General features: G+C 42.9%; 1 protein-coding gene across 3 annotated transcripts in view; it reads left to right on the plus strand.

Moving 5' to 3' along the window:
• Positions 1-5359: 5359 nt before the first annotated feature.
• The window catches only part of ABL2 (ABL proto-oncogene 2, non-receptor tyrosine kinase), an 85159-nt gene continuing 65018 nt past the window's right edge, over positions 5360-25500 (plus strand). For all 3 annotated transcript variants that reach the window (XM_065408866.1, XM_065408867.1, XM_065408868.1), the window contains exon 1: positions 5360-5534. In XM_065408866.1, the coding sequence (XP_065264938.1) occupies positions 5360-5534 (175 nt within the window). The remainder of the gene's footprint in view (positions 5535-25500) is intronic.

The raw sequence follows: 25500 nt of genomic DNA on the forward strand, positions 1-25500 counted from the left end.
CTGTATCGACCTCTGTACATCAAACTTGGCTCAATGCCACTTGGGGAGTTGGTGTTACTTTGTCAGTGTAATGGGCCCCTGATGTAATGGACATCAGTAGAGACAAATTTAAGTGCAGACACATGCACAACTATGTTGACAGAAGGCAACTTACATAGACATAACTTTGTAGTGTAGACCAGAGGCCTTATGGTCTGCAAAACAGTAACCAGTACCATGTTGTTTGGGTCAAATCCAGCCAAACCATTCAGCACGATTAGTGTGCTTCTCTTTAAAATTAATATACACATACACAAACCTTCAACAACTTTGTTGTGCCTCAGTTAGGGTTGCTACACACACAATATACGTGATAAACACACAAATCTTCTTCAGGTCTGAGAAAGGTACTCCCAGTGTCATAAATTCTTAACAAAACAAAAAACCTATCAGTCAAAAAGGACAAATTGGACTGCCATGGACACATTACAGCCAGAGCTCAAATTCAAAATCTTCCTATTAAAAATGTATTAAGAGAAACCAAACAAAATCTATATAGAAGATTCAAAGGACATAAAATCTAACCCCCTATGAAATTTTACATTGATTAACTGCCTATATACAGGTCAAGTCAGGAAATTATACCCCATTTCAGCCCACTTTAGAACAACACCTCAGTATGGAGTTGCTATTAGGTACTTCCATGATATGATGAAGTTATGTAATGCACTGCAGCTGCCACGGGGGCTAATTACCCTATGCAAGCTGCTACAGGCACAAATTGTAGTATAATGGATTTGTATCTGAGTGATCGCTTGCACTCAGGTTCTATGGTTTGAAAATGATCTGATGAATGCCCCACATACCCCTTCTGGCAGGCGCAACTCTCTAGAGCGCCAGCTGTGCTTTCCTTTGAAAATTCTCAGGCAGTACAAGCACCACTTTCACTTTTATAGCACACACAAGTGACTAATCTAGTGTCACACAGCCATTGTCAATTTAGCCCTAAAAATATTTTATGTTTATGCCGCAAGAAAATTTGTGGCAGAGACACTACATTAATACTGAATTGTCAAGTGACAGAACCTGAGAGCATGTTGTTCATTTTTGTAAATGTATTAGAAGAGGAGGGTGTTAAGAGATTCTACATTGGACCCCAATGTCTGGGGACATCTAGTGAACATTACAGATGGCATGTCTATCATGTTAACACACTAGACCAAGTTTTTCATTAGTATAGCGTCATTCAAGACAATGGTGTTAAACTAAGGATTTAATTCATCCCTGTGTACAGTATGTTGTTGTTAACTCGGAAAGCTTCTCCTGAAAGAGTTTATACACATTTACAAAGTTTTCTAATAATTTAGAGGGTGATACAATTTACATAAATCAATATAGATCTGTAATTTACATATATAATGAAAACTTCATTTTCCCGACATCATATTAGTGTCCAAAGGCCTCAATGAGGATCAGAATCCCATTGCACTAGGCACTGTGCAAATACATAGGTAGACACCATCGCTGCCCAGGTTGGCCATTTATGTTAACCTGTTACTCTGTATAGCTTTGATCCATAAATGATGTGTGAGCTGGGAAAGGAGGAGAGATTATTCCCAGAATTATTTTTTAATTTGCTGAAGTATTTGCTTTAATTTCTGTTTCATGAGTCAGAAAAAAAAGCTGCCCCATGGATACAATACTTGAGTTCAAGAATCCTGATATAGCAACAGATTTATTCTGCAGCATTTCCCATGCACAACTGATACATCAAGCAAACAAACAGCACTGTCAAGCCATGGGGGAGATTAGGATGACATCTAGAGGCTGTTGCATGTACTGTAATATATTTTAAATTTTAAGTATAGAACATCCAAGAATCATTTCATTGGCTGAACATTTTAACTTCTCTTTTTGGAGCAGAGACTGCATGTAGTGTTTGTGACCAGTTGACTGTTGTCAATGTTTGGGAAAAGGGGTTGTGAAATTTATATATGGCAGATGCTTTTAAATTAGTGAATAAGTGCTCCTGGCAATGTCATATTTCTTCTTAAAGTAGCATTGCAATCTCAGTTTTGGCTTGACTTTTTGGTAATTTTTTCCCCTCTCCCAAACTGCTTATGTGACAGAAAACTCATTGGAAGACAGAAATTGTCAGGACAGAATTTGTCAGCCTTGTTTATGGATATTGCCAAACCTTTTCAGACAAAATTAGCTTTATATAAACAACATATTCCTGATACTACACGAGGCTGGTAACATTACAGTTTATTATAATAATTAGCATTAATACACATTTTTCCTCTTCAAAGCACTTTGCAAACATTAAGTAATTAATACGCAGAGCACTCTGTGGATAAATAATGATTTGGCCCACTTTAAGGATAAGAAGGGATGTGGCCCATGGGCACACAATGATAGTGGCAGAAAAAGAATTAGAATTTAGGAATTTCTTATTCATATTCCCATTCTTGCTTTACTAGACTATTAAGAAGCTAATTAGGCACAGCATATTGCATGGTTTTCAAAGAATTATTAGATTATATAAAATAGTAAACCCTTCGCAAACATATGCAATAGGCTTTTACAGTCTTACCTCACTCCATCTCAGTAATTTGTTCCTAAAGTCAGCAGATTTGTCTCCAGTACACACACAAAGAGGGCCGATCTGTTGAGTTAGAAAGTGCTTACATAGTCACTTTTTGGAGTACAACCACCTTTTAAGAAGGAAGAAGCACTGAAATAACATTTTAGGCAAAGATAAAATGAACTGTCTTGCATCTTCATTGCAAAATTCCTCACTCCCAAATAGGGATGGGCTAAAGTGATTTGAAAGATATTCAGATCTTTCCAATGCAAGAGGTTCCAGACTTTTAAGTTATATAGTTTCATTCTGAATTTGTTTACCAAATAAATCATAGAAACTGTGAATGTTTTTCCCTCTGTGTATACCTGCAAGTTTAAGTGAATAGTAATTGTGTCTTAATTTAGTGTAGATAGTTCTATTCAGTTCTACTCAGGTTCTTCTGTTGCGCCCATCAACATGGCATCTGGGTACCTTCCAGAAGTTTATTACGTGATGTAACTAGCATCGCTCATGTGTGAGTCACTTTTCCTCCCTTCTTAGCTCCCCAGGAGGAAAATTGTGAGAATTATTTTTTTAATTTTTTTTCATTTCTGTTGTGCTATGTGTTTTTATTACTGAAGGCAAAGGCAAAGTGTGCCAACATTTGGAATGGAAAATGCTGAAGTTTGAAGTTGTTCTTAGGTCCTACGGGAGTCATTCCACAGTCTTCAACCAGACTCTAAGAAAGCACTTTCTCCTACACAAATGAGCTGTCCCCTTGTGACGGACAGCTCCATTGTGCTTGAGGAACAGCTGTCAACCATGGTCTACATCCATCCCAGAGTTTTAGGTGATCTTTTAGGTATCCTGGGCACAGGCCATTGAGCACCATGAAGACATAGACTCGAATCTGACTCAGTATTTTATGGGAAACCATTGTAGTGAGCAGAGGACAAGTTTGTTTAATTACACGTCCTTGGGGAACACATTAGCATAGGCACAACCTGGTGATGTGCCACCCATCCTGCCAGCTTTGGCCAAATGAAAAAATTAAGGGGGTGGGGGGTGGGGATCAGCAAAACTGAAAAACAACAAACTCTTCCACTAGCCCAGAGTCTTACAGTAGTCACTCCCTCTCTCTCCTCCCATATCTATTAGTTTCCATACTTCCAAATGCTTACAGTTTGTAACTGGAACATTACTTGATATACGTATGTAACAGCAACTGTAGTTGAAAATGTGTCCATTATATGCCTTCATATAATTCTGTACTTAATGTTAAGATGTCTGTTTTTGTTTTATTAGTGACTATTTCAGGTAAGGTGGTCTTGGGGAAATCACATATCATTTCTCATATAATCAGGGTATGTTTTCTGGGTCATACATCTGCCAATCTGGAATTTTTAGGCCTTTTAGAGGATAATGGTTAGTTCTCCATATGACTATTAATGGGCAAGCATTTGACCTGTCTTTTGATATAGTCTTCACCTTCACTGTTTATTATTTTTACTCAATACCTTAAATGGGAAAAAATTACATCAGAAATGACCAAATGTTGAAAAGAAATAAAAAAGTAAAAGAAGAGGACCACCTTTGAGAGTCTGAGTGTATGTACAAGTGCTACAGCAGCATAGCTGCAGTTATGCCACTGTAGTGTAGACACTTACTACAGTAATTGGAAGCGGTTTTTCCATCGCTTCTAGTAAATCCGCTCCCTCGAGAAGAGGTAGCTAGGTCGCCGGAAGAATTATTCTGTTGACCTAGCTCAGTGGCTCTCAAACTTTTTTACTGGCGACCCCTTTCACATTGCAAGCCTCTGAGTGCGATCCCCCTAATAAATTAAACACACTGTTTAATATATTTAACACCATTATAAATGCTGGAGGCAAGCGGAGTTTGGGGTGGAAGTTGACAGCTCACGACCCCCCCATGTAATGACATCGTGACCCCTTGAGGGGTCCCAACCCCCAGTTTGAGAACCCCTGACCTAGCTGCATCTATAGTCGGGGTTAGGTTCACCGGGATCAGTATTTCAAGTGTCCCAGGCAGAGTTCTACAGAACCGGGGAAGAGCTTGTGTTCAGAAAGAGCACTATGGGACAGAAGAATAACAGGGTAGTGCAGCAGGGATAGTGGGGAGATAGTGGAGGAGCACATGGAAGGGGTCAAGTCAGTGTACAGTGGGGGATAGTCAGGATGATACTGTAGGTGGGTGATGGGGTAATGGGGGGATGGAAAAGGTGGGGAAGGTTAATAGGTGTGGTCTAGGGGCGGTCAGGGGATCGAGAGGAGGATGGTACGGGATGGGCAGGTCAGGTCTGTTACTGGGTAGTCAAGGGGATAGTGCAGGATGGAAAGGAGGGATGGAGGTTGGCAGGGATGGGATGGGAGTGGTCGGGGTGGGAGTCACTGGGAGGGGTTGCTGGGTGATGGCAGCGAGGGGGCGGGTGGGCAGGGTGTTGCTGGGTGACGTCAGGGAGGGGTAATGGTGTCAGGGGGAGGGCGGGGGGTTGCTGGGTGATGTCAAGGCGGGGGCGAGGGGTGGAGCCAGGGGGTTGGCGGTGGCAGGACTCCCTTGGAGGACCGGAGGTGGGTCTCTAGGAGCCGCTCTGTCCTCTCTCCCGCAGCTCTGTGGTTAAGATGGCGGCGGGGGCTGAGGGGGCGAGTCCGTGAGTCCCAGGCCGGAGCGCGGCGGGGTGGGGGGCAGCCCTGTGGGGAGCCGCCAGGCCGCGGGAGCAGGAGGCCGCCTGCCGGGCCGGCAGCGGAGGCGGCATGTGAGTGAGGGCTGGCGGGGGCCCAGGACGGCAGCGCGGGGATGGGCCAGCAGGTGGGCCGCGTCGGGGAGCCGGGAGCCGGGCTCCAGCAGCAGCCGCCGCCGCCTCAGCAGCCCAGGGGAGCGCGGGGGAGCAGCGCGGCCAGGCCCGCGGGCCGCAAGCGGGAGGCGGCCGGGCGCACCGCGGAGAGCGGCTTCAATATCTTCACCCAGCACGGTAAGGAGGGCGGAGGCAGCCGCCGATCACTGGGGAAGGGGGGGGACGACCGGTGGGGCAGGGTCTGCAGCTGGAAATAAGGGGTGGGGGCGAAGTAACAGCGACTGCGGAGGGACCGTTGGGGGCAGCCGCGCCCACCCCCTCCCCCATCGCTGTCTGCGGGGGAACCAGCTCTATGCACCCCCTTCCCTATCGCTGCCTGCAGCAGTCTGCTCTGGCGTGTCCCTCTCTTGAGATCTATGGAGGGAGGGGGCTGGAGCTGGGGCTGGAGTTGCTCCCAGAATGATTTCTGTCAGGGCACGGATGGGGTGTGGGCAACTCCAAGCATAGGGTCGGGGTGAAGTGTACACTCAGGGAGAGTGATGTTATGTGGCTGTACAACCAGATTTCATTGCCCCTGAAAGGGGAGCAATTAAAGGATGCTTCTCTCCTGACGTGCAACACCTATGGAGGCTCTTATTGCTACAGAAACTTCTACCCAGCTGAGTAGCTGCTATGCAAGGGGGCAGCGATTTTTGCTGCCTCCTTATTGGTAAGGAGGTGTTTTTTGTAGACAAATATGAATCAAAAATTGACACAGCGCTACAAAGGCTACAAAGGCCCTCGATCTTAGCAAAATGTCTGTGAACATCATTGGAATGGGTCTTATCTCGTCAGACCCGTGGCTGTTTGAGGGGATAAGTACTGAACACATTTCTGAGCTACTCTTGCTGTTTAACTTCATTTTGATTGCTGACATAGCTTTCTCATTACTAAGGATCTATCGAACAGGCTGTTTTTGTTCTTGGCCTGGCTTTAATAGTCAGTACACCTGTCAGCTGACTTAGGTGAAGTTCAAATTTGCCATCTCCTTTCACTTTACAGAAATAAAAATATTGAATATGAAAGTGAGGTTACAGGAAAACATCCTCTTCAAAAAGCCAACAATTTAAAATACTGTATCTTTGTAATTTTCCTGTGCCTTTTTGGGTCCATTAGTGGGGGTACTTCATCCTGTAGGTCAAGGAAGGTTGAGAAGTATGATAAACTGAAAGCTGTACACCTTAGCAAGAGCATGAGGAGCTGAAGTCTAATGTTGGTGCATGATGTTGTTGTTGTTGTTTTTTTTAAATCTTGAGGACCTGAATCTGCTACTGAGAGGTTTATCGATTTTTATTTCAGCTAGGGCAATCATGCTCCAGTGTTTACGTGGCAAAACTGCTTCTGACAGCTTAGCTCTTTCTGTGCCCAACAGAACAAGCATATGCATTAAGATCCTGGACTGCTGGTTACACATTTTTTTTTTTAAATGTAAACTCATCCACTATGCCAGCTGACATGCACAGCATTAGTAAATCAATGATACAGGCTTGTGGACATCTACCACCTGACATAGGCAGAGTGTAACCTTCAATGAAAATTCACTTTCTAAATCTTCACCCTGCATTGATGAGATTCTAAACATCCTTTATACTAAACAGCCTATGGGCTTCAGGGCATTGTCAACTTAAAAAAAAAAAAAAAAGTCACTTCTGTCCAAATGTCTTGTGTGCTGCTATTGCAGGTTAAATCCAAAGTTGTTATAATAGAAAGATTAGAGAGGAAAAAATTCAAGTCAGTTTCACTATTTCCTCTGTACTGTTAATTAGTTTTCCTTGTTTGTGTGGGTCTTTCACACAGCATCATAGGAGAGAAAAATAATGAAAAGTAGGAAAATCACTGTAAACCCAAAAAATGGCAAAGGGGCTCAGGGGCAGGTATAGGTGAAAGTACTTTCTAACTCTTCAGTTTCATGTTGAAATCATAAATCTTTATCTCCACAGCAGAGCTGCTATGAAAGCCTGATCAAACAATCTAAACTATCCCTGTAATGACAAAGTGGCTCTACTTGGTGTTTTGTTAGCAAAGAAGGATAGTGATAACTGTTTCTAAAGGACTGAGGCAGTGCTGGGAATAGAAATTATGTTCACAGGAAGTACAATATAGTATATGGAACCATTTGTGGTTGTTTAAGTGTAATACAGTTAAGGTTAATTCACATTCTCTTTACTCCAACTTACTGTAAATGCTCTTTTGTATATTGCAGTAGTACCTAGAGGTCCTAACCAAGTTTGAGGTCCGTTGTGCTAGGTACAGTACATCCACAGAGTAAAAGAGTCCATGCCTCAGAAAGCTTGTCTGAACTGCCAAAGGTGGGAGAAAGCAAAGGTTTTATCCACATTTTGGGGAACGAAGGCACATAGAGACCCTTCTGCTGTTGCTGAGCTGATTATGTCCCCTGCAATTCCTCTGCTCAGCACAAGCTCCTGCTCTCCCAGTCCCCGACACTGATGTCTCATAGAACTAGGGAGAGAGGGAGCATGAAATGAAGCCAGCCTCATAGTGGAAGAGTTGTAGATTGGCCATTTAGAAAGAGCATTTCTCTGTGCTAGTAGTAATTTAGATTATTAAGACAAAATTACAGCAGCTCAGTTTTTCACTATTTATACTGCTTGCTTTTAACTCTCAGCTTGAACAATGAAAACTAGTCAAGATAGTTTCACCGTCACGCTCTCAGTGTTTGAAATAGTTTCGTTGCAAGCCGTTCAGGAGGTGTTTTCATAGGATGTGAGACAAATAGAAATCTTCTTTTTTTTTAGATTTTTTTTTTTTTTAGAAGCCTGGATCCCCCCCATCCCGCAAAAAATCTAAATTTGTGCAAGTTACAGCTCTCACCTCTGAATCCCCACATTCCCTCAATAAATACTTCAGTCCTATTAGAATTGGCCTCAAGTCCATTTACACTTCTCTAGAACTGATTAGTACCTTAGAGACAAGAACTCACTCAATGGGGAGAAGTTATTATAGTGAACACTAGTCAAGGCTGAATTCTTATCTTTAAACAGTCATCTCAGACAGCAACTAAAGCCCTCTGTGCAACCTTGGTGCAGTTAGAGAAGTAGGAGCTCATTTCCCTTTTCCAGGGAGATTCCTCGATCTGCTCTTATTTCCCCTTGGATCCATTTGTTTCTCTTGCTCCCTCCCCTCTCCTTTATTCCCTTCACTCTTGCCTCCCTGACACCATTCTGCTTGCTGACTTGACCTAGCTTCCCATTAATTTCCCTCATTACCTGGACCCAGTCTGCCAGATCTCTTCCCCCTCCCCCCCGAGGCTTTTGCTGTTGACATTGCACTTAGGGTACGTCTTCACTACCCGCCGTATCGATTTATCCGGGATCGATATATCGCGTCTCGTTAAGACGCGATATATCGATCCCCGAACGCGCTCACCGTCGACTCCGGAACTCCACCAGAGCGAGCGGAGGTAGCGCAGTCGACAGGGGAGCCGCGGCCGTCGATCCCGCGCCGTGTGGATCCCAGGTAATTCGATCTTAGATACTTCGACTTCAGCTACGCTATTCGCGTAGCTGAAGTTGCGTATCTTAGATCGATTTTCCCCCCCTCTCGCCCCCCGTGTAGACCAGCCCTTAGACTCCTTCCTTCTCTCGCCGACTGCCAGGGAACCTACTGATTGCAGGATTCCATCCTTTCTCTGGTGAGCAGGGCAGTACTTGTAGCAGTGTTCACTGTATGAATGATAAACCAATGTTCTTATCCCTTTTATAGTGATTGACCAGCACAGACAGTCAGAGGCTGAAAATGAAAACCCTCCACCTGCCTCCATTTTTCTTGAAACACCAGCAAATGTGGGGAGATATAGATGATTGGCCAGTCCAGCCCCTGGCTTTTCCAAATTCCTCCTCAAGCTCTGCTCAGGAAGTTGCATCCCATACTGTACTACCAGCAGAGTGCACCTTGCTAAATCTGTGTGTACTCTTTCCAAGTGCAGTTTGGGGTGTTACTGCCATTTTAAGTCCTTGATAAGGAAACATATAGAAGAACAATATTTCTTTCCAAACTCAGAGTAGACTTGCTAATCGAGATTTTTAAGTACAAGTGGGATCTGATCAGCAGAGGAAGGAATGTAAAACACAGTCTTAATATAAACTGATAAAAAGTTTGCAGACAACACACAAATTGGGGGTGTGGTAGCTAATGAGAAGGACAGGTCACTGATTCAGAGTGATCTGGATCGCTTAATAAATGGGGCACAAACAAACCATAAACATTTTTATACAGCTAAATCTACAGATCTAGGAACAGAGAATGTAGGCCACACTTACAGAATGGGGGGAAATCTATCCTGGGAAGCAATGACTTTGAAAATAACTTGGGGGTCTGATGGATAATCAGCTGAACAGGAGCTATGGTCAAGAGAGCTATTGTGATCCTGGGATGCATAAACTAGGGAATCTTGAGTAAGAATTGAGAAGTTATTTTACTTCTGTATTTGGTACTGGTGTGACCACTGCTGGAATGCTGTGCCCAGTTCTGGTACCTACAATTCAAGAAGGATGTTGATAAATTGAAGAGGGCTTAGAGAAGAGCCACAAGAATGATTAAAGGATTGGAAAACATGCCTCATAGTAAGACCCAAAGAACTCAATCTATTTAGCTTAACAAAGAGAAGGTTAAGGGGTGAGTCTAAGTATCTATATGGGAAACAAATATTTAATAATGGGCTCTTCGATCAAGCAGAGAATGGTATAACATGATCCAATGGCTGGAAGTTAAAGTTAGATAAATTCAGACTGGAAAAAAGTCATAAGTTTTTAACAGCATGTAATGAGCACTGGAACAACTTACTAAGTCATGGTGGAGTCTCCATTATTGACAATTTTTAAATCAAGACTGGATGTTTTTCTAAACTGTATGCTCTAGGAATTATTTTGGGGAAGTTTTATGGCCTGTGTTATACAGGAGGTCAGACTAAATAATCACAGTGGTCCCTTCTAGCCTTGGAATCTGTGAATTTAATTCATCTTGGGCTATGCAAAAATGGGGGCAACTATGTTTTCTTATTACACAAGATACTTTGAAATTCCGATTGTCCTTACACCTCACTAAGTCTGCTTTGCCCCCCTTTTGTCCCAATCTGCTCTCTCATGCTAGTTATAGAGGTTCAGTCCCATAGGAGGAAAGGAAAGCAGATGTATCCAGAACTAGTATGGGTGTGAGACAGTTAGGGAATTTGTACAATTTACAAACTCTGTGTGTGTGATTATGAACTCTGTATATATCTTTATCAAGCTGCAAATTACATTTTGAGTGTGGAAGCTATTGCCTTCTCACCTCCATGTAGGGCTGAAATTCCAGTGTGTTGTGGTACAGAGCTGACAATAGAGCGTTTTTAAACTTGGAATGGTCCTCACTTTTAATACAAACATCCTAGACGGACTGGCTCCCACCCAGAAGAATTGGTTTATCTGGGGAAAGAATGCCAGACAACAAAGTCATCTGGTAGAACACTGATCACCAGTTGAGGCTGATTCGGAAGTCACCTGATCAAGGGACTAGAAGTTTATAAAAGGACTCACAAGGGAAAGTCTCAGGACACACACATGAGGTTTGGCAGGAGAGAAGAAGGGAATGGATTAACAATGGCCAGAGGCGGTAGATTGGGGAGAAGGCTACATGTTTCAGAACCCAAGCTATGCACTGCAACAGGAGGATGCTGGATGGCTCTAAAGGACTCTGACTTCAGCACAGAGAATGCTCTGGAATGGTAAGGAAACTGAGGGAGAGAAATGCATATCGGGTTTGTTTTTGTATAGATCTGTATGTCTCATAGTATTAAAGAGCAAAGTCTGTGTCATGTGCTATATCTTATCACCTGCCCCCTTGAAGCCTTCTACTTTACCTCTTCAAGTAGAGTTCTGGGAGAGGATGTGCTAAAGCTACAGGGGGAAACTGAGGCTAGGTCTACACTACAGCGGGGGGTCGACCTAAGATACGCAACTTCAGCTACATGAATAGCGTAGCTGAAGTGGCGTATTTTAGGTCGACTTACCTGGCTGTGAGGACGGCGGCAAGTCGACCGCTGCCACGCCGCCGTCGACTCCGCTACCGCCTCTTGCCGCGGTGGATTTCCGGAGTCGACGGTAGAGCCATCAGGGATCGATTTTATCGCGTCTTCACTAGACGCGATAAGTCGATCCCCGATAGACCGATTGCTACCCGCCGATCCGGCGGGTAGTGAAGACGTGCCCTGAGAAGCCAGTACTAGCCCCAGGGACTGGGCCACGTAGTCCAAACTCTCAGGAGGGTGTGCCTGGGGATCCCATGCCAGGGGCAGTGACTGGACTCGGGAGGCTTAGAACACCCTAGGCTTTACCAGCTGGATCTTTTCACAGCAGTCTAGTGAGGGAGCACTAACCTGGACCTGTGTCAGTGTTTTTGGAGGTAGTTCAAGGACTGGTAGATATATTTTGTTACACAGAAGGAAGGGGAGGGAACCTTCAGTGTTGTGCACCAGGTGGCCATTTAAGAGACATCCGGATTTCCCCAGGGGTCTCAAGTTATCACCCATTGAGTGCTCTGAGCACAGCAGTGGAGTGTGAGTAGTTAAAAACAAAGGCACCACACTAGCATATCAGCCTGTCTGTGGTGGAGTGAAGCCCCAAGACCTAGACACTTTTGCAGATTTGGCAGCCTTATCTGAACTGGCACTGCAAGTTGCCTTACTACAAACATGTAATTATGGCTTGTAAATGCAAGAAATGGATCAGACATGCTAGTTGCTAGTAGTATATTATAAAGTCAAGTTTAAATTGAAGTTTTGTAAATACAATACAATAATTCATTGAAGGAAAAGAAAAAAAACCCAAAACTTTAGTCTAGTAGTTTGAGCATGGAACTAAGAGCCAGAGACTTGAACATTATAATATCCCTCTAGGGGGAGGGATAGCTCAGTGGTTTGAGCATTGGCCTGCTAAACCCAGGGTTGTGAGTTCAATCCTTGAGGGGGCCACTTAGGGATCTGGGGCAAAATCAGTACTTGGTCCTGCTAGTGAAGGCAGGGGGCTGGACTCGATGACCTTTCAAGGTCCCTTCCAGTTCTAGGAGATGGGATATCTCCATTAATTTAATTTAAAATTTAATTTAAATTTAAACACTGACTCCTGGTGTGACCTTTGACAATTGCTTATTCTCTCTAGTTGATCTACACTACCAACTTATGTCTATATAAATATGTTGCTCAGGTGTTTGAAAAATCCACACCTGAGCGACAGTTATACCAACCTAACCCCAGTGTAGACAGTACTATGTTGACGGGAGGGCTTCTCTTAGTCGACATAGCTACTGTCTCTCAGGGAGGTGGAGTATTTATGTCGATGGGAGAAGCTCTCCTGTCGGTGGAGGTAGTATCTTTGCTCAGTGGTACAGCGGCACGGCTGTAAGTGTAGATAAGCCCTTCATTTCTTCTTCTGTAAAATAAGGACATTACCTTACCTGGGACATTATGTAGATTGATATTGGAATGGTTTATATCTTCAAAGTGACGTACAGAGTATTAAAATAAGTTTATTATAGGGAACAAACAAGAAAGGAATAATGGCCAGTTTCTCTGGCCTGGTTGCTCCTACAGTACCTGTTCGTAATAGTGCTGGGTTTGTCCTAGTTCTGATTTCTTTGTTTGTGGACTATACCATTCTAGGCTTTTGATCCAGCAGAGCCAGGTCATTTCTGTTCCAGGTTTTGTTCTCTGGGAGGAGGAGTTTAGCAACCTTTTATTTTGTGCAGCAAGGTCAAGCAAGATAAGCCTGTACTTTTAAAAATAAAATCATCATTAAAGCTCCCTTAAGGCAGTTGGAGTGCTGTGCAACATGATAAAAACATTCTGTCATGGGGGGGGGCATAAAACTGTGGGGGGTTTTGTTTTGTTTTGTTTTGTTTGAAATTCAAACAGCCTGAGGGAGTTGGATACAGAAGAAAGAGGCAGAGGGAAAGAATAGGGGGTCAACTTAATATACGTGAATGTGTGATATAGCTCATACACACTCCTTTTAAAAATCCTATAATTTTCATTCATGCTAATGAAATTTGGAGTTTGGGCCAGGGCTGATTGCCCGGTTTTTCCTGTTACAAAATTCTCTGTGCTGATGTAATATAATGACTGGACTCTGGGTGACTGCCTTTGCATTGTATTGAGAAATCTTGTGGGACCATAATATATAAATACCTGTCTAACAACTAATTACCCAAATAATGAAGGAGGATGGATCAGTTAAGTGTCTAAAGGAATGCCTCAATAGAACTTGAAATCATAGGCATGTTCTCTCTAATGCCCCAATTGCCATATCTAAATTACTCCTGCAGTTTCAATTGGATTCAGTACTAGTGTCCACATCTTATCCTAAACTGTGGTGCACGGCAACATTACACTATTAAAGAGCTGCCTTATTACACCCCAAAAATGAGGTAAATTATTCTAATTTGAATGGCTTATAAAGTTCCTTGGGAGGAAACATACAAAGAATATATCCTGCCTTTGTATAGGAAGTATTAATATGCCAGAAATACTATATAAATCTTTTTGTATACAAGGAAACTTTACCTGAAGAAGCTAAGCATTGAAAGCAATAAACAAACTACTTCAAAACATTTTAGCCAGAACTTTATGGACCGACCTACTTAAACTGGATTTAACCCTCCACCTCCCCCAACCGCCCCGTGCCTCCAATTCCTGTGTTCTCCAGATGGAACAGACGGCATGTTACAAATTGTGCTGGCAATACTTTGAGGGTTGCTACTGCTTGCAAGTATAGTAGTTTACTTTTTTTCTAAACAGGTTTTTTGGCAGCAGGGACATGGCCAAGTGAATAAATTGGCAGGACACAATTTTGATCAAGCATGTGGTACAGAGAAAGGAGATTGTCACAAGTGGTTTTCATCATAGCTTTTTGTCTAGCTGGACTGACAATTTGCAGAGGTGGTTTCCATCTCCTAGAGAAGCTGTGACAGGATTGTTGTTTTGAGCTTGAGGGAGGCTGTATTGCTAACCTTGATCGCCAGTTTACATAAGAACATAAGAATGGCCATACTGGGTCAGACCAAAGGTCCATCCTGGCCAGTATCCTGTCTACCGACAGTGGCCAATGCCAGGTGCCCCAGAGGGAGTGAACCAACAGGCAATGATCAAGTGATCTTTCTCCTGTCATCCATCTCCACCCTCTGACAAACAGAGGCTAGGGAAACCGTTCCTTACCCATCCTGGCTAATAGCCATTAATGGACTTAACCTCCATGAATTTATCTAGTTCTCTTTTAAACCCTGTTATAGTCCTAGCCTTCACAACCACCTCAGGCAAGGAGTTTCACAGGTTGACTGTGTGCTGTGTGAAGAAGAACTTCCTTTTATTTGTTTTAAACCTGCTGCCCATTAATTTCATTTGGTGGCCCCTAGTTCTTATATTATGGGAACAAGTAAATAACTTTTCCTTATTCACTTTCTCCACACCACTCATGATTTTATATATCTCTATCATATCCCCCCTTAGTCTCCTCTTTTCCAAGCTGAAAAGTCCTAGCCTCTTTAATCTCTCCTCATATGGGACCCATTCCAAACCCCTAATCATTTTAGTTGCCCTTCTCTGAACCTTTTCTAATGCCAGTATATCTTTTTTGAGATGAGGAGACCACATCTGTACGCAGTATTCAAGATGTGGGCGTACCATGGATTTATAGAAGGGCAATAAGATATTCTCCATCTTATTCTCTATCCCTTTACAGAAACCATGTTGACTTTTGCCCAACAATTTATGTTCTTCTATGTCTCTGACAATTTTATTCTTTACTATTGTTTCAGCTATTTTGCCCGGTACTGACGTTAGACTTACCGGTCTGTAATTGCCGGGATCACCTCTAGAGCCCTTTTTAAATATTGGCGTTTACAGGCTGTAGATAACTATATGGATAGTTTTAGGATCATGTTTTCATCAGTGACAACTTAGTAGCTTGTTCTGAGAGCTATCCACCTCGGCAACTGTCAAATAGCCTTTCTTAGAGAGCTGCATGAGAACTAATTTTTGCTGCAGTTAAATCATACTGTCAGACTATACCGATTCATAGACTAAGGCTAGGAGGAATCATGATTATCTAGGCTGACCTGTCAACACAGGCCACAGAACTTGACATTATTTCCAGGGTTCACTTAATTTGCTGTTGCCTTTAAGATTAATAGATTTCCAACACTGCTGACAGCTAATTAGCTTATTTAGGTCTGAACTCAATGTTAAACAACCAATTACATGAAGCAGGTAAGACGCACTATTTCTTGAGCATTTGCTATTGTTAAAAGCAAGTGTCAGAAAAGTGATTATACAAAAAACCCTAACTGTATCCCCCTTCTAGTGACTTGCCTATCAAATTCATTCAGTTTCCATGTCGTTCAAAGAGCTGAAGATTGCCGACCTTATCTGTTTTACAACATGCAACAGTATCTATGCTACTGTTAGTGCTCCCAGCTACTACTTTGCTGCATGCCAACAATTTTAATACATAATTTGGTATTTATATGTGTAACATGGCTTGGTTCTAGTGTAGATGGCACCTTAAAGATGTGCAAGCAACATTGTGGAAGGAAAAGAACAGGTTCCATCTATCAGTGTGTTCCGAAAAGGTTTGCTAGTGGAGATGGTGAGGGGAGTACTTTTTCATGGAAATTTAGAAAAAATACAGTAAATCATTGATAGAAGACATTTGAGGTCCTTGAACAAATTCAGAAAGCAAAGTAAATTTTGTTTGTTGGTGTGACAAAACAAAACAGGTTTGAGCAACATCTGAAACAAGTGTTAACTCAAACCCATATAGTTATCTATGCTGTACCCTAGCCTGTGTGTCTGGCTTTGTGGTCATGGTTGTAAAATGCTGGCTTCCATTTTGAAGGCTAATCTTGTGATGATCTATTCAGTCTAGTCTCTGTAGAATATATAGGCAACTGTAAAGCCATTGAGGCTTCCTGTTGGTGGCGCTATAAACCACAATAGCAAAGTTTGGTTGTATTACGAGTGTCTGCTTTGGAAACCACATATGAACATTGTGGCTTTATGAGCAGACATGAGTAATTGTATTGGAGATAGGTACCTGCAACTACATCTGAAAAAAATTAGATACCCTTAATGGTGATGGTAGCTTCCTGTATCAGCTAAACCACCCCAAGTTAATTACAGAGTGGCTTTTGAAATTCCTTTATTTTTGCGCTGTTGAGCAACTGGGGAGGTGGAAGCTACAACTCTCACTAAGGATAGCCAGTTTTATCTTAATTTTTCCTGTGTTTTGATGTACCATTAAAGAGATACTTAGGTTAAAGTCCTTAGGACTCTTAGGAAATTACTTTCCTTGAAGGTTGTAGAATATTTTATCCAGAGACTTTATAGCTCTTTTAGAACTATTTTAGTCTTGTAAAGACATTTCTAGAACAATTGTATATATTGAAGTTTAGTTTAATTTTCTATAAAATACCTTTTGTACTTATCTCAAAGTACTTTACAAAACAATCAGATATTGGGAATGCAATAATTGTAGGTAGAGCTATTGTATTCAGTAATGCACAAGGAGTTAAATTCTCCCTGGTATTGTGCTTTCATTGTCCACATACTTCAGATATTCTCCGGCTGGACAATTCTGCATGTGAAGATATTTAACCCCTTTTCCATAGTAATTGCTGTTGGTGTATGTGATGTTTTCCAACAGAACAGAGTAATGCTGAAGCAAACCAGTCCGTTTCATGCTGCTGGATATGTACTGTACTATGAACAGGGGCAGCGGCACCATTCTCTGCTGATGTTGGGGCATTCTACTGAGGAACTGGGGAAAGAAATTAGAACATTGCTCCATTTTCTCTTGAATGTGTGGGGGTGGTATATGCACACATGTACACACACGTGTTCCCAGTGAGAAAATATTGAGCTTGTGTGTCTCCTGCTCCACCTAGTGCATCGCCACTGTAGTAGGTAGAGAGAGCCTGGACCACTGGACCTGGTGCAAGATTTGATGCCTGACCCAGAGGCTGTGAACCAAAGTCAGACCATGTATTAAAGCAGATGCTTGCAAGTTCAGTGTCCAGTACATGAATGTGGCAAAGTTGTTGATAGCATGCTAGGCACTAGATATTTACATAAATGTATTCCAGTTAGTATAGATACATTTCAGTCTAGTACAAAATAAGATGGTTTTACAATATAATTAACAGGGATGTTTTGTTCAAAATATCAAGAACGAGGGGAGGTAACAAATGTGATGAACTACATAAGGTAGTATGCAAGTTGTGTATGCAAGTTGTTTGCCTCAGCCTATAAATGTCGGGTCCTTCACTGTAACCCTTTGTCCAGCCTAGGGGGCAGCAGAAAGTCTCACCGCTGACTGAGCTGAGTCATTGCAACAAGCACACGTGTTAGTGTAACTGTAGACATTGATCCAGGGAGCTAGTACTTCACTTCGTTGACAATAAACCTGGCTGAGAGCCTTCACCACTGAACTGTGCCTGTGGTCTTCCTTTATGAATAACATCGAGTCTGCTAAAGTAACATGCAGCACTATCTACTCACAGCATTGAAACTCCAAGGACAGAAGCACTGAGCAGCCTAAACAATGCTACCAAGGCAACAACATTCCAGCCTCCAGCACTTAACCACACCCGGCAGTACTATCAAGCTTTGCTCTACAAAGTACCTGTGCAGAGTTGGGAACAGCACCTGAAAAGAACACCCACTAGCACAGTGGTTCTCAAACTTTTTTATTGGTGACCCCTTTCACATAGCAAGCCTCTGAGTGCGACCCCTCCCTTATAAATGAAAAACACTTTTTTATATATTTAACACCATTATAAATGCTGGAAGCAAAGCGGGGTTTGGGGTGGAGGCTGACAGCTCTCGACCCCCCCATGTAATAGCCTCGTGACCCCCAGTGTGAGAACCCCTGCACTAGCACCATCAGGGTGAAACTGATCAGAATTGTGGGGTGGGCAACTATACAGCTGCTTGTTTCACCACCTTCTAATGTTAGTACGTTGCGCAGCACTTGCAGTTCTTGTGCCAGGTCTGATCAGTCTCTGTTCCCTTTTGTGATTGTGGCAAGTGTGGAGAAGCTGACTGGAGAGAGCAGACTTTGCATTTTGGGGAAGCCTGTGGCTCTCCAAACACTTGGAGGATAATCTGAAATTGCAGAAGTTTGGTGTTGAGGTCTCTAACAGGGCAGAGGAAAAAAGTGATAATACTTGGAAGGGAGTGGAGCTGTGGGGTCGAGGGAAGGGAACAAAATCAAGATTTTGATATGGCAAAGGAGAAAACTTCCAGTCCTTTCCTACTTAACTCCTGTTTAAAATCCTTTCCATATTTGCTAATTTGAGAAAATGTAGTAAGAAATATTTTAATTATGCACCACCCCACATGAGTGTTAGTGAGAAAAAAGGTCATAGAAATGTAGGGCTGCAAGGGACCTTGAGAGGTCATGAAATCCAGCCCTCTGCACTGAGGCAGAACAAAAACAACCCCCCCCCCCCACACACACACATCTAGACTATCCCTGACAGGTGTTTATCCAACTTGTTCTTAAAAACCTCCAATGATGGGGATTCCACAACCTCCCTTAGAAGCCTATTCCAGAGTTTAACTACCCTTACAGTTAAATATTTTCCTAATATCTAACCTAGATCTTTCTTGTTGCAGATTAAGCCCATTACTTGTTTTACTTTCAGTGAACATGAAGAATAATTGAGCACAGTCCTTTTAGTAATAGCCCTTAACATATTTGAAGACTTACCAGGTTCCAACTCCGTCTTCTCTTCTCAAGACTAAACATACCCAGTTTTTTTAAACTTCCCTCATAGGTCGGGTTTTCTAAACCTTTTATCATTTTTGTTGCTATCCACTGGACTCCCTCCAGTTTATGTACATGTAAAGCGTGGAACCCAGAGTTGGACACAGTACTCCCTCTGAGGCCTCGCTAGTGCTAAGTAGAGCAGGACAATTATCTCCCATATCTCATGTAACAACACTTCTGTTAATACATCCCAGAATTATATTAGCCTTTTTTGCATATGCATCATATTGTTGACTCATTCGATTTGTAATCCACTATAACTCCCAGAGCCTGCTCCCCTACTTCCCCATGACTATCTTCCAACTTGGCTTTGCCTACCCCATAGCTATCTCCAGTCTAGCACTGTTTGCTCCATGGCTCCCCCGCTAGCCTTATGACCTCCGTTCTGCTCCACCTCATGACTGCCCTCAAGCCTGGCATAGCTTACCCCATAATCTCAAGCTCATACCTGTTCCAAGGCCCATAGTTTAGCACAGCCTACCCCCATAGTGCCCCTACTATCCCCCATTAAGTTAGCCCCAACCCCATGCCTTATTCTCCCCCACTATAAGTTCAGCTCTGTCCTTTACCCAGACTGCACCCACATGGTACACTGAGCAGTTTCTCCCCGTTGCGCAGGTGCAGCTCCTGCCAGGCTAGTCTGGCAAGACTCTCACTTGTTCTTGTGATCTTCAAGTGCTGGTAAAGTCAATGTCAAGCTTTATTACTGGCAGTCTTACTGTCTGGTTAATACAATAATAGAATCTTTGCTTGGAAATATTAACACAGGAAGTTATGATTGTCTATAGTTACAGGACTAGCTGCACCTCTGTCCCCTTTCTGGTCTAAGCGCTTGTCTACACTTACCGGAGGATCAATGCTGCGGCGATCGATGCATTGGCAGTCGAAATAGTGGGTCTATGAAGACCTGCTAAATCAACCGCCGATCGCTCTCCCCTTGACTCCTGTACTCCACCTGATTGAGAAGAGTAAGGGGAGTCGTTGGGAGAGCATCTCCCGTCGACGTCACGTAGTGTGGACCCCGCGGTAAGTAGATCTAAGCTATGTTGATTTGAGTGTAACTCAAATTGCATAGCTTAGATCAACTTTTCCCTTTAGTGTAAACAAGACCGCAATGCAGTCCTTCAGGTCACAGTGCTCATGCCTTTACCTCTCCTGGCTAAAGTACCCCTTGTATCCACCCTATTTATTTTCCTTTCAGGAGTCTAACCAAACCGCCAAACCAAAATGGCTCCTATAGTACAAAGAAAGCATATAAGAGAAGATGATTTAAAAACAGCCTGTGTACATATTTGTCTTACCTATGGCCCTTCTATTCCTGATGATAACCTGGGCAGGCCTAGCTTCTTCAGGTACCTCAGAGGGTGCCTGTGTCAGTGGTTTCCTGAAACAGCTTCCCCAACAACTGCCACTGTCTCTCTCGAAAGGAGTTCCTTTTTTAAACTGCTATAGTCCTTTTGACCTGGTATTCCTAGGTCTTTTCCTGTCCAGTGTTGTCCCTTAACAACCCTTAAGTGTGTATACTATTAAACTAAACCAATATATTCATACAATACACAACTCAACAAGGTCCGCATACAGCATTAAGAGCGGCTCCACACCATCACAATGCTTTATGCATTTTGGAAAGCATTGTCTCCTATAATCCGAGAGTGGTCAGTTCATTGTAACTTTCACTTGGCTAAAGCTGTTAATTTTTTTCAAGCTTTGGTCTCTTCAGATTTCAGGATAATTGTAAAAGCTGTTTGAGCAGATCAGTAGGAAATTCACTGGTGAGCAAGGGTACCAACAGCGCTGACTTCTGCAGAATTTTCTTTAAAAAAACAAAACCCAAACACACACCACTCTTAAGTTTCTAGCCTTTAAGTTGTGATAACCTTTCAAACTTGAACAGAGTATAAATCAATGCTGTGACATCTTCCTAGGCTTGCTCCAGAGCCTTTGTTGCTACTAGCAACAGCATGAAATTAACAAGACTGTTCAATTTCATTGCTTCTATTCAGAAGCCTGTGGGGAGCCCTGAAACTGACAAGAATATCAATTTCATGCTGCTCCTTGGGAAAGCTATGCTGCTGTTCATAGCTTTTTTTCTCAAAGCAGAGGTAATAAGGTCTGTGCTGAGTAAAGGACCACTGTTTTGTAGTTGGTGTAAATGTGAAATCCATCCTCTGACCTAATTTATTCACTGAACCAAATCAAACAGCTTATATGTTATCAATACTGTTCTTTCATAGGAATACTATTTTGAATGTGTTTGCTTAACTTGTTCTCCTGTCCTAAATATCAAATACAAACAAAGGAATTGATCTTGATTGGAAAGGTTTTATCTGAAGAAAGCCTTTGGAGTGAATGGGAAAACTGCAGATAATTTTATAGCCTCAAAAACTTTAAAGCACTAATATTTCACTTTGTGTTTAGCTTTCCTTTTTGTCCATCTCAAAACGCTTTTACAGGCATTAAGGCTCACAACATACCTATAAAGGAAGTGTTACCCTTTTTCAGGTTAATAAACCAAGACACACACTAAGTTCAAAAATTTCCAAAGTGTCCACTAATTTTGCATGTTGTTTTTCTTGGTGTCATCAACATTCAACTTGACACAGATGTCTGATTTTTTTTTTTTTTTTTTTTCCAGAGGTGCTTAAGTATTGGGTGGCTAAAGTTGGATGCACAAAGTTAGTAGACACTCAGATGTTGTCGTTGGTGGCTTCTCAAGGTTACACAATGAGACTAGCAAAGCAGGAGAAATCTAGGATTCTTGACTCCCACTCCTTTGTTCTAACTCTGCATAACTTATCTGGTCAGCAAACTCCATCCACTTAATATTGTTATGTCAACTCTCTCAAAGTTTTAACACGGTGACTATTGATTATAGTTCAGGTGTAGAAGGTCATTGTACTCTAAATTCTAGTTTTCAATAAATTGTAGAATAATTCCTGAACTTTGGCTGATTATTAGAGAAAGAAGTTTTGAAAACTCAAAAGCCCACCTTCTATCGTTTCTTTTCCAGCTTGAGCCTTTGTAGAAGCTAAGAGCTTGTTTACACAAATTTGCACAGAAATAAATCCGTTTTAATTTCCACCTATGTTGTTTTGGTGCAGGTCTCTCAAATGTTTTTACTAGGTTACACATAGCTAAGGCTAAGATTTTATCATGATTATTTTTAGTAAAAGTCACGAACAGGTCATAGGCAATAAATAAAAATTCACGGAGCTCGTGACCTGTCAGTTACTTTACTAAAAATAACCAGAGGGGAGGGGGCAGAGCTAGGTAGGGGGAGGAATGGAGTCCCATGGGGGAGGGGGGCAGAAGAGCTGAGAGGCCGAGCCCCCCGCCATGGCGGGGGGCACAGCCCCGGCTTCAGCAACTGCAATGCGGGGGTGCAGCCATGGGGGGCGCGCAGCCATGGGGGGCGCACAGTCCCTGCTCCAGAGCTAGCTGCGGGACGGGGATGCGCGGCCCTGACTGCAGCTCCCACCAAGTCTTTGTCACACTGGTGGAGGGGGACACACGGCCCTGGGAAGCCACAAGGGGGGCGCACGGCTCCTGGTGCAGCTACCAGGCAGGGGTGCGCAGCCCCAGCTGCAGCCCCAACGAAAGCTGCGGGGCTTGGGTGCACGGCCCCAGCTGCAGCCCCCCGCCAAGCCTGGGACGCTGCCGGGCAGGAGCACGCGGTCCCAGCTGCAGCTCCTGGCAGAAGCTGTGGGGCTGGGGCTGCAGTTTCCTGGTTCCAGACAGCCCCAGTTGCAGGGCAGGGGCACACAGTCCGCCCGCCTCCTCCTGAAGCCCTAGAAATCACGGAGGTCCGGTAAAGTCACAGAATCCGTGACTGCCATGACCTCTGTGACTAAATCGTAGCCTTACACATAGGCCATTTCTACACTAGAGAGCTTACAGCAGCACAGCTGTACCGATGCAGCTGTGCCACTGTAAGATCTCCCATGTAGCCACTCTATAATTAAACCACTTCCAACAGGTCGTGGTAGCTATGTTGGCAGAAGAGCCTTAGTGCTGTCTACACCAGCACTTCTGTCAGTGTAACTTATGTCGCACAGGGATGTGCATTTTTCACACCCCTGAGCAACATAATTTATACCAATGAAAGTGCTAAGTGGAGACATAGCGTAAGTGAGGCTAGTCTGCACTGCAAAGTTAGATCAGCGAAACTACATTGCTGAGGGCTGTGAAAAATTTCATGCCTTGTGCAATATAATTAAGCTGATTTGAGCCCAAGTGTAGACACTGCTAGGTTGATAGAAGAATTCTGCATTCGACCTGGCTACTGCCTCTCAGAGGTGTGGATTTACTACTGAGATGGAGGAACCCCTTCTGTCGCTGTAGTGTCTACACTAGAAATGCTAGTGGCACAGCTGTAGCGCTTCTAGGGTAGACGTACCTAAACACCCAATCTGAAATAAGGGTCTACACTTAGATATACACCATAAATTAAATGTATTAAATTTGAATTAAAAATGAATTAAAACTGATGTAATTATTTCAGTGTAAGTTTGTGTGTATTCAAGCCCCAAGTCAATATTTAGTTTCTACCATTTGATATTTGGCACATGCTCTAAGAAATCTTTCAGGAAATGTTTTGTGATAGTAGTGCTACTAAATACCACAGTACTTTTACTTGGTGTTCCTGTTTTACAGTGGGGAAACTTTCAGAGGGTGCTGAGAATTAGCTGATGTTTGTACAAGAGTTGCCTTTTTATAGCAGCTGGCTTGTAGCTGATATGCAGTAAGATAATGCACTAATGGATTCGCATTTTTCAAGTGTCCTGGCCCAAACAGAAGTGGAAGTGAGCCATGATGGGGGAAATCTTTACAGTGCTTTCTCTATTGGAAAGTTCTCCTTTTTACACTGGAATATGAGTCTGTGTGAGAAACAGTTACTGCATTGTAGGAGTATGGTATAAGTGATCTGTGGTACAGGCAGAGCTGGCTATGTTCTTTGAAATCTGATAGAGCAAGAACGGTACGATGCTATGTACATTTAAAGCGAGACGGTAAGAGGAGCAACTTACGTACCTTTGCCTAACCTACAAAAACTTCAGCATTCCACTAGGGGATGCTACAGTCCTTTAGAATCAGCATCCTACATTACCATGCTTAAGAGCTTTGTTTTCTGTTTGTAGCAAAAACCTCTGGGCTCTTTTGAGATTAGGATGCTATTTATGAGGAATCCGTCCTTGGAAAACAACTCCCACTTAGTATTCAGATGTCTTTGTGCTTTCCTAAGTGGTGGGGGTAGGTATCATCACTTTTTCAAGTGGTGTTGGTGATTTCATCGCTCTCTCTCTTTCCTTGGTTCAATACTGAACCAATGCTCCTAGATTGGTGCTATGGTCATTTTGTTTCTATTGGGTTCCATCCTAGAGAGTGCCATGCTTCAATGGTAGGTGAATGATTTGACCATTGTGAACCACTGGATTCTCACCAGCTCGAGGGGAGTTAAGCAGACAATTATTAAGATGTCTACTTGGCCTTCCACCTAAGCCCCAAATCCCAAAGCTCCAAATGTCACCAAGCCATTGTCTGGTGGCCCAGGATGACCTGACCACTACAGGAAAAAAGGGAGAAAATGGACACCAGAGATAATGTAGGAATGCTTATAGAAGGGGCATATCAGTTTATCATCAACATCCAAATCCTCTAGTCCCATAATTCTCCTACCTCTCAGTCAAGTCTAAAGTTTCCTAGGGAGGTAGACCCCAGCCTCCCCAAATTCAGTATCTTTACCACCACCACATCCCCGTGGCATTCTTTCAGCAATCCAGTCTTCTTGGGTGTTGCTTTTCCTCTCCCACTCATGAGCTGAATCTTATATAGATGCCAGACCCCTCCCATTCCCAGAAGCCTGTGAGAGGATTGGCTAATTGGAGACACCAGCTTGGGTTTTCTTCCCCCATGTGACAGTTCACACTGTTACACCTATATTATACACACACACACAGAGTTTATAAACCTTTGGGCATGAGTGATGGAAAGCTATATAAATATTAAACATGCATGCTACACCTGATCACTTCAGGTTTTATTGCTGTAGAATTACCTCTAGATGTTCCAGTGCTCTTTTCTAATCTGCAAAATGGGGATAATATTGACCTAACTCACACGGGTGTTAAGTATTTTACTTGGTTGTATATAGTGCTTTGAAGATTAAAAGGGCTTTGTAAGTGCTAAATATTGAAGTACTGCCTTTGCCACTGATTCATTCATTTGGTAGGCTATTATTAAACAAGAAAAATGCATTTCTGCTGTGATTTTTTTTTTTTTTTTTTTTT

The sequence above is a fragment of the Emys orbicularis genome, chromosome 8 (assembly GCF_028017835.1).
Source record: "Emys orbicularis isolate rEmyOrb1 chromosome 8, rEmyOrb1.hap1, whole genome shotgun sequence".
Taxonomy (NCBI): domain Eukaryota; kingdom Metazoa; phylum Chordata; order Testudines; family Emydidae; genus Emys; species Emys orbicularis.